A 16,830-nucleotide genomic window follows, 5' to 3' on the forward strand; every position below is an offset into this window, starting at 1 on the left:
CTTTTTACATCTGCAGACTTGACTCACTAATTTCTTTAATTTAATTTATGGCACTGACAATGAACATGTTACCTTTCCATACAATCAACTTGCAATGTCCTTTTACCCACTTCCATGTGTTTTATATGTATTTCTATTAGTTTTGATAACAGTGTTGAACTTGTCAACCTGCTGTTTTATTTGTACACTAATGCCATTTATCCTGTGACATCCATGTTTAGAATGTGAAAATCATCTTCATAACTCCGTTTGTAGCTTTACATTAAATGTGTACATTGATTATCTTATCAAAGATGAACATTTTGTGAACTTTAAACAGCAACATCAAAATAGTCATTTCAGTTTCGAAATGTTTTAGTAATCAGTTATGTATCTATACTGGAAGAGTATAAACAAGTTTTATTATTCAAAGGATAACTGATCCCTCAGAGAATAAAAAAATGCAAAGCATTTCAATATCAACCTGCTTTATTATTCATCCATGTTTCAATGGCCAATTTACAGAAAAGATTTCAATGACCACCCCTACTGAAAAACCAATTCACCAGCATCAGACGAGCTCAAAACTACAAAAGAGCAAACAGCTGTCACAGCCCGACCGAACTGATGCATTTTGATCACGTTTGTGGCATATTCTTGCTCAATAAAGAGAACCACAGGTGTTTCTGTGAGGTGAAACCGTTTCAGATGAACGTCTCAATGTAGATTGAGTTTCACAGTCAATTCTCTCTGGAAACCGTAGGAGGGTTTTCAGTGATCCAGTAAAAAGACGCCAATAAAATACACCTCACCTCATCCCGCCTGTTTTTCTTGCTCTCCGGGTATTTTAAAAGAAGTGTTGTTCTTTTAGGGTATCAAACTGAAAAATATGGACTGAGATTGGTTTTGCACCAAAGGAGAGAACGTGCGACAGCTAGTGCTTTTTTGGAATAACAGATTCTCAGTTCATGGCCCCATGCAGTCACTTTCTGTGAACTTCTTGGAACTCTGGAACCCCTGCCGATGGCCTCTCAAACTACACCTGTCTGCTGACGGCGCTTGCCAGTCATCCATGTAAATAATTTAACCGTGAAATTGAGCATGTCTTGCAGTATAACAACTCCCCGGGATCACAAGAGGACGTTTTCCTTTCTCTTCACATCCTGCCCTCGCTAACATCCCCAAACCTACAAAACCATCCTTGTGGCCATGCAGCTATGAAAGGGAACGCAGATTTATGTACACTGTTGACATTTGGTATGCTCTGCTACATTTTGAAAATTGCGATGGAATCATGGTCCATTTATAGGTCTTTTATTTAGCATTATTTTTTGTTGATTATTGAAGTGTTCTTGTAGCTCAAGTGGTAAAGTATTGCATTAACAAGCGCAAGGTTGGGGGTTCGATTCCCCAGGAACACATGATAGGTAAAAATGTATAGCCATGAATGCACTGTAAGTTGCTTTGGATAAATGCATTAATTTAAAATGTGTTTAACGTTCAGAGTAACATTTAATAAACATACACAGTTTCTAGCGTAGTCTCTACTGTGTGACTGGGGTATTTCCTCTGACAGAAGCAGACTAATTCACCTTAGCAGCTTGGGAGTGAATGTCAGCTGAGGTCAGCTCATTAGCTGGTAATTGACTAGGTAGGCCAAGAAAAGATCCCTAGGTAAAGTTTTTTTTTTTTTTTATGTATATATTGCAACTGTCACATTTGCCTTGCTTTTAAATATTTGCAAATGTGACAATCTCAGGCCTGGATGTAATAATGAGGCTCTCAAGTGATGGATGTTTCAAGAATGTTGTGAAAATATAGGGCACTGAATAGAGGAATGGAGAAATTTTGCCTTTTTCTGTGATTCTCCTGGAGTATGGAAACGAAAATGGTTAATATCCAGCAATCATGCAACATTCATTTTCATATAAGATGACAGCAGCCTCCTTTTTTTTACTTTTTATTTCCTAACATAACTTCATAAATCCTGAAATATTATAAGATTGGAAATGAAAGAACTCCGCTTTTTAGGAGTTTGCATTAAGGCAAATAATAATAATAATAATACTAATTTTGCCAATATTCATTGAGTTGATTTTCCAAGTCATTGTTGATTTATAAATTATTTAAAATTATATTTAATAAATTGTGACACCCAGGAAATGACACCAGTTACTGTGTATTTTTTAGTTCATCCTCATAACACGATTGATTGGAAAGTCCCTTAGTAATAGAACAATAACTTTTGAAAAGGTTACTAGCTCTGCAAAAGGGACATTTCACACCGAATTCTATTAAAACTGAAGAACATCTGCCAAAACACCTTGTAAAATAATAACAGCGAAAGCTTTATTGCAACAGCACAAAAAAAAAAAAAAAAAAAAAAAATCCAATATGCTAAGGTTTTACTCTTTCAATGGTTTTTTCATCTGATCAAAAATACCGTTTTTAAATATTATAACATTTGAAAATAAGATTATAACATTTGATCCTTTATAAATCATTCTAATATGCTGATTTGCTGCTCAATTATTGTCAGTTATTATTGGTGCTCATTAAAAATAATTCTTATAATTATTGAATTTGAAAACATTTTAAATGGTAATAATATGTGACATTATTACTGTTTTTCATATATATATATGCCTTGAAGCACTTTTTTATTTCAGTATGGTACTCACATTCATGACTTTTTCCCCCTTTTTTTTGTGAGAATCAATCATGTATAATCTCTTATGTGTGGTGAAAGGGAATGACTCTGCAGGTTCTTCCAAGAACATAGTTGCATTATCTGTGTTTCAGGAAGTGTTAGAATGATGTGCATCTACTCAGCAGAACTCAGGACCAAAACCAAGTGAGGGATGCCTCAGAAGCGAGAGCCGTGCTGATGGAACGCTTCAGATATTCAACACTCAGCAAGTCATAAACAGATCTGGCTTCTTATCTTCATCCCCCAATATCCTTACGCCTACTTGTCTTCCACACAGACAGATTTACAGAAGATGCTTCCCGATACTTTGCCTCTCTATTTTCAGCTCACTAGATGCCATTTGGGGCCTCCCGACCAGCCCGATCGATAAGGCCCATCGCATTTTAAGCTTTTGCATCATGAGGTTTCTGTATTATTGAATTGCATCTTCTCACAGTGATTCATGAGGGTACAAACATCTTCTTTTTTCACAGAAACCTCTCGGGCCCCTCACCAGCCACCTGCTGCAGTCATTTTGATGCACTGGTCCCTCATGTGATTGCTGTTTAATGAAAAACAGGCCAGCATAGCCCTGCTCTCCTATTACAGATTAATTGATTTGAGGTGAAGAATGTCCCTTGTAGAGGTGAATAGTTTTACCCGAGTCATTAATCCCCTCAACCAGATATTGAAACCCCCCTGACTGCCCTCTTTAGCAAAAATGATCTCCCTTGATCTCTTTCCCTCACTCTCTTATCTTCTAATCAGCTGTCCTTCTGATTTGGCTCAGTTTAAGATTCATATGTATCATCTCATAATGTTTCACGGACCATCATTCACTATTTAGCAGCAATTATCTGCAAATTTAGAAATTAATATTTGGCAAAGCAGTGACATTTACAGGTTGAAGTGAAAAAAAAAAAAGTTCTGGAGCCCACTGTACAGTAAGGAAATGTGAGCTCAATGACTAGTCTTATTGTGAAGTTTTTGTGACTTAGCTTGATATTTCAACTGGAGATTCCTGTCTGTGTAGTGAGCAAATGCAAGGGTCTTCTGAGGGTTTTTCCACTTTCTCTTGAAACGAAATGATGTTCATATGGTTAACAAAAATCAATAGTATATTCTCTAGGCGAGTGGATGGTGCTTAAAGGGATAGTTCATCCAAAAATTTAAATCTGTTATTAATTACTCAACGCCATGTTGTTCCAAACCCGTAAGACCTCCATTTATCTGCGGAACACAAATTAAGATATTTTTGATGCATCCCGAGGGCTCTCTGACCCTCTCATAGACAGCAAGGGTACTGCCACAATTAGCATCCAGAAAAATAGCAAAGGACAATGGTAAAGTAATCCATGTTACATCAGGGGTTCAACCATAATATTGCGAAGCTATGAAAATACTTTTTGTGTGCAAAAGACAAAAAATTAAAAAGAAAAAAACAAACAAAAAAAACCTTATTAAACAATTTGTCTTCTCCATGTCACCCTAGTGCCAATTTGCAGAGTATACACTGAATGCAAACAGTGTATGCTGTTCTGTGTTAGTTGCATCATATGGTTATGTTTTCTACACTGTCTGCGCTTTGATCTGAACAAAAAACAACATATCTGCGTGGCGTAGCTAACACAGAACAGCATACGCTGTTTGCATTCAGTGGATACTCTCAAAAATGGCACTAGGGTGACACGGAGGAAATTAATTGTTGAATAAAGTCATTATTTTTGTTTTCTTTGCATTCAAAAATTATTCTTGTAGATTCGTAATATTATGGTTGAACGACATGAGGGTGAGTAATTAATGACTGAATTTTTTATTTTTGGGTGAAGCATTATTACGTGAAGCATTAAGACTTTAGGACAATTATGAAGTCAAATATTCCAAATGTGAATGTCAGAGATTCAAACATGATGACAAATGAATGACACAGCAAAGTGTCTCACTGCATGGGCTTCTGTGTTATTCATCACCAGGAGAACCACATTTGGTCAAAATCGAATTTAATTAATTAATTAAAATAATAATTGCTTAATTTTACTAACTGAAATTAGCATTTTATATAATAGTATAATATAATAGAGCAGTATAAACATAATGATAGCCTAATACACAATGATCAATAATATATATTTTAATAAATTGTACTGTTATTCAATAAATTTCTGTTATTATCAGTGTTATCAATATTATTAATAATAATACTTTATTATGGCCTATCATTTATATACAGAACACGAAAAAATACTAAGGTCAAGCATGATAATCAAAATAGGAAAACAGGATGAAGAGTATTTAAATATCTAAGGAACTGACACTTTAAAGTAATAGCATAATACATGTTTTTCTCTCTCTCTCTCTCTCTCTCTCTCTCTCTTTATGGCTCCGTAATTTATGACGTGTCAGACACGCCACTTTTATTATTAACAGAGACTGGTGAGCAAGAAAAATACAAACAGTCAAGTAACGTGTCCACCACACTGGAACCACAGGTAGTTTTTCAAACTGGGACTTTCCGTGTTACGGATATGACGGCCAAATTCTGAGAAAGAGAGAGAGAGAGAGAGAGAGAGAGAGAGAGAGAGAGAGAGAGAGACTACGAGGCTGTGGCTCAACACCTAGTGTGCTTCCTACCTAGACAACGCTTTGGGCATCGTTGGCGCGCTCCTTAATGGCACTGTTGAAGTTACGGGAAATCAGATTCATTGATTGGTTCTCGGCTCATGACGAATCCGACAGATTTTACACATTTAGTCAAACTGATTCATTGCAAATATTTGTTAACATAAATATTCTATCTTGTCGAGTCAGCCTTTGGCTGCAGCGTCGAATATGGTTGTTTTAGATTATCGATGCCATAACGGTGAAAAACAGTTCAGTCTAATAAAAACCTGAAGGTCACTTCTTTTGAACATATACGTGGACGCTATGTAGGCGGGGTCAAGATACTCAACCGCTTTCCTAGACAGCACTTCTGCTTTTTCTTTTAGTACACTACTTACTAGGTCTGAAGACACAGCCACAACGCGCTTCTGTCACGTTCACATATCATTTAACAATGACTTAACCACTTTTGTCTGTCTCTTATTATTTCGTAAGCTTTTTCCAATTATAGGCTAACTATCAAAATCTGTGATAAGTGGGCGGAAAAACAGCGCAAAATATTTCCGGGGAACCCCGTGGTGGTTTTATACCGTGGGTATATCACGCAAAAAGTAATAAGCATATCAATATGTCATCATAACGTACTGTGTTTGGTCAGACAGTTCATCTAAAACCTCAATGGCTTCGGCATCAGCTGTTTCACACCCGTCGTTAAACGGGGCTTCGTCCACACCGGGTGAGAACGAGTACCCGTCGGGTTTCCCTCAGAGCATCTGCGATGAGGTCCCGAAGGAGAAGTACTTGTGCAGCAACTGTAATAATGTCTTGAATAAAGCACGTCAAACGGTGTGCGGTCACCGCTACTGCCTCGCGTGCGTTAACTGGCTGGTCAGGTAAGAGAACCGTTCAAGTAGAACAGCCAATTTGGGAGTAATTGTTATTATCATTTGTGTGGCATATAATCACTGTGCAATGAATAGCTAACTAAATACTAAATATAAAAAAAAGATAAAGAGATGCTGATATATATATATGTATATATATATATATATATATATATATATATATATATATATATATATATATATATATATATATATATATATATATATATATATATATATATATATATATATATATATATATATATATATATATATATATATATATATATATATATATATATATATATATATATATACGTATATATATATATATACGTATATATGTATATATATATATATATATACGTATATATAAATATATATATATACATATATATACATATATATATATCAGCATCTCTTTATCTTTTTTTATATTTAGTATTTAGTTAGCTATTCCTTGCACAGTGATTATATATATATATATATATATATATATATATATATATATATATATATATATATATATATATATATATATATATATACACATATTTACTTTTGCTAGTTTATAATAAAGTATTATTAATGAATGCTTTTATTTCACTATTTCATACAGAAACAACAAGGACCTTGTGTGCACAAAATGTAAAGAAGAGGACCCCAGTGTAGAGAATGACACCAGTGTACTGACTTTTGACCAAGTAATGAAAACTCTCTTGTCTGTCTGTCTGTTAGTTGATAAAATATGTGATGTTGACAGAGGCATCTTCACATTCACGTTTCTTATAGAGGCCTGTCAAAGGTCTGATTCTGACAGTGGATTCATTGTGACTCATGTTTGGAAAGTTATCACTATCTCCCCTCTTGTTTAAACCACAGTTCTTCAATGATGCGGCTATTAATAAGGAAATTTTGGATCTGAAAGTTCACTGTGCCAACCAAGGCTGCCCCTGGAGAAGCACCCTGAAGAACTTTGAGGTACTTTTCTATAGAAATTCAGCTATTTACCATAATTAAATGTAGTATAGTACTCTTATTCTCTATCAGTGATGTCGTAAGTTAGTTGAATGGATCTGAAATGTTAACACTATTTAATCAGATGAATGAGTAAGACCTTTGTCAATTTGTGAGATTTTCTTCTAAATTATGTATTTATTTATAGCATGGGAAATTCTTTTTTGAGCTTCACGGGTTACGGATGTGAGCCACTTCACGAGCCATCAGATAAAGTCTAAACGCTTTCTGCTGTAGTTTAGATTAGAACATTGGGCTAATATATGTAAGTCCAGAGATCAGGGCTGTTCACGGGCTGCTACACATTCATATAAAACCTATAAAGCTATTGAGAACACTGTAATGCTCTCAAATTTCAGTCAAAATCGATGTGGATTATGGGGCTTGTATCGATCACATTAGCAACCGTGGCTTTTCTGTTGTCACATTGTTAAATCACAGGAACTCATTAAAAAAAGAGCTGCATTTCATGGCAGGCAGTCCTACTCGGTTACAACCACAAGATCCTTGCATGGTGGCTTTGTGGTCATTTCATAACATGAACCAGCCATTAAGGCATTAATCATGGAGCTGTAGTGCAGATGCTGTCCAGTGTAGTGAATCAAACTGATAGAGCGGTAACAAACTCCTACTTATGGATTTGAAAAGCCTTTTGTACAACTTTTAGAGGCCAGTGTTTTGTCAAGTAAAATTTTCTATGGCTCTGACCCCTCATGGCTGCCTAATGGAAGTCTTTTGTGTTTTAACCTTCGTTCTGTACTCAAGAGAGTCGGAGAATATCGTATTATACACAAGCTCACTGTTAGAATAGAAACTTGTATAGCTTGGACTTTAGATATTTTTTTCAATATAAACTATATGATCAAAAGCATAATAAGTTTTAGAGGTTAAGTGTATAGAAATAAAGTATAGCATTATGTCATTTGTATTTACATTTTTTTTATTTAAATGTAATTTACTCACCCTCATGTTGTTTCAGATCTTAATGCGGTTATTTTATTTATTTCTTTGCTCTAGAAATCAGATGTATTGTAGAATCTTTATACAGCTTTTTATTTTCATACAATGTCAGATTATAATGACCACCAAGCTCTAAACACCATTACTAAAGTATACAAATCACATAATAAGTTTAACAATAACCTAATAAGACAAACAATAAATAAATGTGAGGAACTGAACTGGCATGGTGTTTTTCTATTTCCCCTTTTTTTTTTTTTTTTGATAAACATTTTTGCATAATCATTATGAATTGTCCCTGTATGCAAAAGAACTGCATGAAGATTCTTGGATGACAAAAATCTTTTTGTTTTCAACAGAAAAAAAAAAACATACCGTATTTTTTCGGAATATAAGTCTCACCTATGTATAAATCGCATCTGTCAAAAAATACGTCATGATGAGGAAAAAAACATACAGTATATAAGTCGCACTGGACTATAAGTCACATTTATTTAGAACCAAGAACCAAGAGAAAACAATACCGTCTCCAGCCGCGAGAGGGCGCTCTATGCTGCTCAGTGTAGACTACAGGAGAACTGAGCAGCATAGAGCGCCCTCTCGCGGCTGTAGACGGTAATGTTTTCTCTTGCTTCCTTTCTCTTAGTTCATTTCTTTTGGTTCATGTCAAATACATTTTGATAAATAAGTCGCACATGACTATAAGTTGCAGGACCAGCCAAACTATGAAAAAAAATGTGACTTATAGTCCGGAAAATACGGTAAATATTTAGATTTACTGTTCAATTGCTCATTCAACAGGACCACCAGAGTCAGTGTGAATATGCCCTGATCCCTTGCAACATTGGCTGTGGCATCATGGTGCAGAGGAAGTCACTGGCTACACATCTGGACAGTGGTTGTCCCAACAACAAGACCTCGTGTCCCTCTTGTGCAGGTGTCCTGACACCAAAAGAACTCCAGGTAAGGTTAGAAAATGACACTTTAGAGATTGTCTATGCTACAAAAAATTATTTTCCTAATCAGTATTTCTGTATTGAAAAATATACCTATATATAAAAATAGCCCTAATTCAAGATCATTTCCATGAAAAGAAGACATACACATACTTATGTTCTGTATGTTTGGATGTTTTACTGGAAAACAGTTATAGAATATGTCTCAATGTACAAACAGCAATATATTTGAGTATTATTGAATCATATATACATGAATGATACATGAGTGATATTGTGTGAAAAGGCCTGTAAGTCCAAGATATTCGGCCTCTTTCGTTGATGCTAGAGTGGTTCTGGGTCAGCGTGCCCTTGCTTGAAGCCCCATGGCTCGGTTTTAAGCCACAGATGGAGTCTCCAGTGTTTACTGCTGTCCCATATTACTTTCTTTTCCATTTCACCCATCGGGAGCTACACTCCGGGACATGGATTATAGGAATAAAAAAAAAAAGAAAAAAAGGCAGAAATCCAATGAATTTAAACTTCAAACTTCAAACACAACACATTAGTCAAGATATCTTCAAACGCAATGTGTTTCTCGCTTCAAATTAAGATTAAAACGTCCGAATGAGATGTTTTGAAAAGTTTGCAGCACAAAATTATTGAAGCAAACCTTTCATCAGTGTGGTTAGGGAAAGTGACATTTGTTAATTTTTTTTTTTTTTTTTTACAGAAGCATGTATGCCCCGACAAGAAGACGACAAAGACTGATAAACGGCAAAAGGTAGAAGAGCTGATTTTGGTGTATTACCTTGAAAGTGGATGTACAAACAAGAACAATTCTAAAGTGTGTTTCCTTTGTAGAATAATCACCCAGGCAGCTCAAAAAGAAAGAGCCATGCATTTTTTCAGAAGTTGGTTGTCTTTTTAAGGTTGGTCTTTTAACAACAGCACCAGTGTTTGTATGTTAATCATGATGTATTATATAGTTTCATTTAAAAAAAAAAAAACTTTTCTAAATGTTCGTTTGGGTTGTATGTCTGTTTGAAACAATATTTAATGTGCAAATACTTTTAAATTGAGCTCTAATATTCTAATATTAGCTAGAGAAAACTAATATTTTGCAGAAAAAGGATATGTTCTAAATTAATAGAAATAAAAAAGTTTGAAAACCCCTGTATTAGACTTTATTATCATAATTATACTTTTTATGAATTTTGTTAGATTTTTGCTTTAAAATAAACAAACAAAATTTGTCAATGGTGTAACCAAATAAATAAATACATTCTTATTACAATTGTACTTCTCAAGTAAATCTTGTTGTTGTAGTGGGGGAAGTAGTATTTTATGACTGAATGATACAGTTTTGTTGCAACATTTTATTTCAGGGCAACACAGACAAATTAAAAGATCATGAATCCTGCAGCCATGTTGGCCATCTACAGCTTCTCTTGGATGTGACCAGGGCTCTTCAGCGTACCCTGAATTCTGATCTTCTTCAGCCTGGACAGTGTGGTGCTTCTCAGAGTGAGGGTGAGACTGAGACCGACAGAGGAGACCCAGGAGTGAGTGATAAGGCCCTCAGTCTTCACGACGATCAGGCTGAACTTGCTGTAGGCCAGCAACTGGATGTTCTACAGCAGAGGGTGCAGGTCATGGAGAACATCATCTCAGCTTTGAACCGAGAGGTGGAAAAGACACAGATCAGTGTGGTCGCGCTGGAGAGGGACCATTACAACAATCAGCAGCTCATTCAGCACTTGGAAACCAAGGTAAAAAGTCTGTTTCATGACACTAATGGTATGGGAATTTCAACTTTAAATGGAATGGAATGGTCTTGTAAACAGTGGTCAGTTTTAGAATGGCATTATTATGAGTTTTTTTTTTTTTTTTTTTTTTTTTTTTTTTAAGCAGATTTTCAATACCTAGGGAACTTTTAGAGACTGAAAGGATAATGAAATTACATAGCAGTGGTGCTGCCACACTGATGCTCACATGCAAATTATCTGTTAATATATATATATATATATTAGTGCTGTCAATCGATTAAAAAAAAGTAACTAATTAATCGCACAATTTTTTTAAATTAATCGCGATTAATCGCAATTAAAAGACTGAAACTTTTTGGATATGTAAATGTAAAATGTAAATAATTAATGTAAACTCAAGACAAAGAAACTATTTAAATTCAAAATATGATTGTTTATTGGAATTTTTGTTTAACTTGTAACACAGATTTTCCCATGTAAACAACATACCTGCAATAAACCATCAATATCCTCCAAATTAACTGTTGGCTTGAAAGCCATATTTATTACAGAAATAAAAACACAGGCATGTAAGTACCATTTGAATTTCAAAACAATCAATGCCAATAAAAAACAAAAATGATTTCCATGTTGAATTCTAAGTGGACTGCAAAAAAATTCAAAAGTATAGTCATTGCCAGTGCTTTAAGTGGGCCAGTACGCACAGGTACTCAGTACCGCCACTTCCAAATATAGCTCTTGAGCTTACCGCCACCTCTCCGTGCGCCCAGAACTTGCTTTTAGCGTACCGGTACGCTCATTTGGACATCTGTATTAATAGAGGTTTTAATCGTTTACCTGCACTGCCGATTTTCAGAGCGCCCTTCACAATGCAAGCTTCCTAATTCATCCCACCCAGAGCAGAAACTACATTACCCATTCACCCTTAAGTTATACAAGTGAATAGCGCATGTGTCGCTTTTCCCACTGTTAAGTGTCAACAACTCAACGTGGCCCGGAGAAGGTGAGTGAAACTCGTTGTGAGTTATACTAAAGCAAAATCTTGAGTATTTATTGTCTGATAAACATTAAAAACTGTCTGCGGAGGTTGAGTCGTCCTGCAGCCCCCGCTGGCTGTTCATTGGCTGCAGCATCTTTTTTCTAAGTTCTAAAAAAATACCGTAGACGGCAAGGCACAAATTTGGATATTCATTTATCTAATTAATCTATAGCCTATGCACAAAGACAATATGATCTTTTTGTCCCCTTTTTGTTTTAAAGCTTGATGAAGAGAGAGAGCGCAAGTTGTTGCAGCTGAGGAGGACAGTGATGCACGCGTACAGGAGTGATTGACAGTTCGCGGCACTCCACTGTGTACAAAAAATACTCCGCTACACAATTATTTCGTTATTTTCGTTTAAGCTTATTAACGTTAGCGTTACAAAAAGGTCTGATTTACGCACTGTTACAGTCATTGTTTTTTTTTTTTTTTTTTTTTTTTTAAACAATGACATTTGAGTTCATGATTTTAATGTTGCTGTTTCTTGTGGCAGACTGAATGAAGAGTAATGTTTCTTGTGGCAGACTGAAGAGTAATCCGGCAGAGTTTTATACTGAAACTTTCCGTCTAAAAGTCCTTCCTTGGTCTTATCCATATTTCTTTGCACGTTGAACACACATAGGCCACAACTGGAAATAAAAAAAAACTGCAACCGCGTTAATTGCGTTATTTTTTTTAACGCGTTAAATATTTCAAATTAATCGAATGCGTTAACGCGCTAATTTTGACAGCACTAATATATATATATATATATATTCTGATTCCTTCTAGAATTTCTTTTGAAATAATTTGGTGATGGTGTTAAACTAATAGATTTGTGAGAATGTTCTGTCTATACATACATAAAACTTTATTAGTCAATTGGCTTTTAATGAAATTTTTGCAATGTGAATTGAATTGGGATAACGCAAAGAAATATTTACAGAATTGCGGTCTAACACAAGTTTGACCACAAAATGTAAATAATTACGTCATTCAATTTCTTTTCTTTTTTTTAAATAAAACATACTGTCCCCAAACTACACAATAGTGTATTTCTTAAAACTAAGATTAACATTATCTAAATAATTTACAACGTTTCCTACAGCACAACAAATCCATTACATTGTCTCCAGTATTCAAAATGTGAATTAACTGATAATGAAATATAGTAAAAGGTAAATGTTTAATCTAATGTTTCTTGAAATACCTTGCATGTTGTATGATAAGTTTATGGCTAATTCCTACTGAAGATGACTAGTATTATTAAAAATTACACTGAACAGTATTTAAAAAAAATATATATATATATTTTTTAATTCTATCTAAATTAAAATATTCACATTGGAATTGTGCATCCTGCTGCCTCATTTCAAATGTCAGGAATTAAATGGCGTTCTGAACGGTGCACAAGCCTGATATCACACTATTTCCTTCCTAGATTATCAAAAACATAGCACTTGTTTTCCACTGTGTGTAAATAGCAACAACAGATTTCATTACTTTGATGTGTCCTGCAGTTAACTAGGCATTGATCTCACGCTGTGAATCTGCAATATGGTTGGAGCTAATTAAAGTGTTTGTGTTGCAAAAGAGCTGAAATGCTATATAGAAATCTCTGCAGAACATTTGTTACCTGAGATGTGTTTTTATTTGTAACCGTTGGGTTGCATAATTCATGCTTTAAATAAGGACGCACATAAAACTAACAAAGGTGTTCTTTTGGGGAGATCTGAAATGCTAATTTATTTGTCCCTGTGCTCATTTTAACACTGGGAGGTGCTAACAAATAATTACGGCTGTGTTCTGACGCTCGACCTGGAGGGGTTATTTAACATGTGGGAGCTGAGATGACGTTCCTGAAATGCTGAAAATGAAGAGAAAGGTTGAAGTAAGGATGAGAAGGGAATGAGTGGTAGAAAATAGATTTGAGTGACAATTCTCCAAGTGCTGTTTAAAAAAAAAAAAGGATGTGTCTAATCATCTCCTTGTTTTTCTGTATTTCGAAGTGTCTCACACAATGCTGCCGGCAATAACCAGCTCTGAAGGTCCATTATGATACATTAGTAATGCGCTTTTGCAGTGAGCCAATCATACCTTTGGGTGGTTCATCCGTTATAATGTTTTTCCATCACATTCTAGGTAGCGGAACAGCAGCAGAGACTGGTCAGGAAAGACATTCACATCACTTCATTGCAGCAGTGTATCAGCGCCCAGCAGGCCGTCTCATATGATGGCACCTTTCTCTGGCGGTTGTGTGATGTCAGCCAGAGTCTGAGAGAGGCTGCCAGTGGCCAACAGATCAGTCAGTACTCGCCAGGTACCAAAGCAGATATCTCTCCTGTACTGTTCTGAAAGGGAGAATCATCTACAAAGTGGAGAACATCTAAAAAAAAAAAACATTCTGTCATCATTTACGCCATTCTAGACCTAAATTATGGCAGAGTAATATATATACATACCAAGATAGAATATTTCTTTATTTTCCTTTTATGTTTTTGACATTTATAGATTTGGTGTGCTACAAAAATAAGATTGATAGATTCTAGATTGATAACATTCTATCTATCTATCTATCTATCTATCTATCTATCTATCTATCTATCTATCTATCTATCTATCTATCTATATATCTATCTATATATATATATATATATATATATATATATATATATATATATATATATATATATATATATATATATATATATACTGTACATACTCACACTAGAGGTTGCATAGACTGGTTGACTTTAATGCTCTACCATTGCTCTTTGAACTTGATGCTGACTAGTTACTGGTCCTATAGAAGGTGCAACAAAAAAATACATATTTACAAGTCCTCATTTAAGCTCAGTTTCAAAACAGTTAAAATGACAAATAAATGCATTCTCCGAAAGTGCTCCAGAAGGTGATTATACCACCTGAACGCTCAAAATTGAACGAGAGAATGTATGTTTTAAATAGATTATTGTACAGTTAAAGGCACAATATGTGCAATATTTATTAAAATATCCAAAAACCATTAGAAGTGTATTATATTTTTCTGACTTACATTATCCTGAATGTTTCGAAGAATGTTTATTATACAATTTTTACTAGTGACATGGACCGTGTCCATAGTGTCATTTTGTCGCCTGCTAATGACGTCATATCCCCTCGATTTCCGTTTTGTTTGGAAACACCAAAGAGGCTTTAATATGTTGTGCATTTTAATAGACTGGTTAAGAATGCACAGAGTAGCATTATAACAGACCTTTCAAACATATCTTGTATGATAAAACAGTGATGCCCCCCCCCCCCCATAAGCACGATCAGGAGGAGCAGAAGCGGTTGACTGTAGCATTCTAAAAGCTCCGCTGCTTTCAAGCTGTGTGTCACGTTCGTTCAGCAGCTTCGTTTTGCTTCGAGGGCTTTCAGCCTCACCCTGCTTTATTCTACTACGTTAATAAATCATTAGCTCATCCACGAACATGATTTCTGCCGTCGGAAGTCACGTCAGAGTGTATTGGCTGTGGGGATGAAGACGACAACTCCCATGAATCCATACTCAGTCACGGCATCATCAAACTACACCTTTGTTTCTTTGTGTTTTAAATACGCGCCTTCCAACAGAAAAAAATTACATATTGTGCCTTTAATGACCGTTTTAATCTATTTTGCGCCACTACATTTTAACGCAACACACTCAGGCTACAGACAGTAGTTCGTACATCACACACTCGTCATGCGCACACCGAATCATTCAGTAGTGCTGAAATGTTATCAACACTGGTCTGTGATTTCTCACTAAAATAGCTTAGAAACTGAAAAGTTGTAGCATATATTTCTTCGCACACTCGATCACTCTCTTACTACTGCATTCATGTAAATGTAATCTTTACTATGCTACTTTATCTTTATCTGATTTAGAACGAGCAGAAATCTGTCAGAAATATAATGTCCCAAAGACAAAAGGACTGTTAAAAACTAGCTGTTATAAGAGCAGTAGCCATGTGGGCTCGGGAAAGGCGCTATATAAATTAAACTTATTATTATTATTATTATTATTCATTAAAAGAACTGGCTCATAGGACTTGGTCTGTCTGTGTGTTTTTGGTTCATTAAAAAGAACCGGTTTAAAGGAATCATTTGTTTAGGGCTATTAGTTGTGTTACATGTAATGAAGGTAGGTGGTGACTAAATGTTGTCCATATGATCTGTGAATCATAGTCAAAATCATATGGTAGTTTGTGTGGGGAACAGGTCTACATCTACCGTGTGATTCAGAAAAATCTCAGTCCCCTGAGCCTTATTTTTCTAAGCTTGTTCCATTTGCAGTTTCAGATGACGTAATCAATATATTATTGCCAATCACTTCTCACTTTTGTGCCGAAGCAAAAACTATTTTGCCAGCACTGAATACTTTAATGCATTGGACTAGACTCATCAGGAGAGCTGTGGTGAATGAATGTTAGTTGTTGTCGTATATTGAAGTACAATCGATGCTCATTCATAAGACCAGTTCTAAAAAAATGAGTTGGTACCAGCGAAAGGGAAAATGAAAAAAGCAAATGTGCAGCTGTTACAAAGACTGAAATGGAATTGTTTGCCCAGTAGTCATGTGTCTGCGTGAACACAACCATAATAGACAGCAAGACCGAGAAAGAGAAAGACTGAAAGTGAACAACTGAAGGTAATTTCTTTCACATCATTTTAGAACAGGATATCAGAATAACTGTTGTTCCAATACAGCAGTCAGCAAAAGGAAACCATGCATTTGATTTTCGAGATGAAAGAAGCTCCCTGGTTATCTGATGCTATTTTTAAGGGTTTTAACTAAAGCACATCAAGCTTCACATAAAAACCACAATGCTTTGTGTTTTTCAGCTTTCTACACTGCCAGGTATGGATTTAAAGTGTGTATGCGGCTCTACTTGAACGGAGATGGGGTTGGAAAGGGAACGCACATCTCTCTTTTCTTTGTTATAATGAAAGG

The 16,830-nt window shown here is 35.3% G+C and overlaps 2 protein-coding genes across 2 annotated transcripts in view; both read left to right on the forward strand.

Moving 5' to 3' along the window:
- Positions 1 to 3,619, forward strand: part of LOC113077991 (fibrinogen C domain-containing protein 1-like) — a 101,789-nt gene extending 98,170 nt beyond the window's left edge. Inside the window, exon 7 of the mRNA XM_026250260.1 lies at positions 2,782 to 3,619. Within this exon, the coding sequence (XP_026106045.1) occupies positions 2,782 to 2,837 (56 nt within the window). The 3' untranslated portion in view covers positions 2,838 to 3,619. The remainder of the gene's footprint in view (positions 1 to 2,781) is intronic.
- Positions 3,620 to 9,972: 6,353 nt separating this feature from the next.
- The window catches only part of LOC113077990 (PHD finger protein 19-like), a 38,330-nt gene continuing 31,472 nt past the window's right edge, over positions 9,973 to 16,830 (forward strand). The window contains exons 1-3 of the mRNA XM_026250255.1: positions 9,973 to 9,997; positions 10,454 to 10,837; positions 13,995 to 14,172. Coding sequence (XP_026106040.1) covers positions 10,721 to 10,837; positions 13,995 to 14,172 — 295 coding nt within the window. The 5' untranslated portion in view covers positions 9,973 to 9,997; positions 10,454 to 10,720. The remainder of the gene's footprint in view (positions 9,998 to 10,453; positions 10,838 to 13,994; positions 14,173 to 16,830) is intronic.

This window comes from Carassius auratus, unplaced genomic scaffold, assembly GCF_003368295.1.
Source record: "Carassius auratus strain Wakin unplaced genomic scaffold, ASM336829v1 scaf_tig00023745, whole genome shotgun sequence".
Lineage (NCBI taxonomy): Eukaryota > Metazoa > Chordata > Actinopteri > Cypriniformes > Cyprinidae > Carassius > Carassius auratus.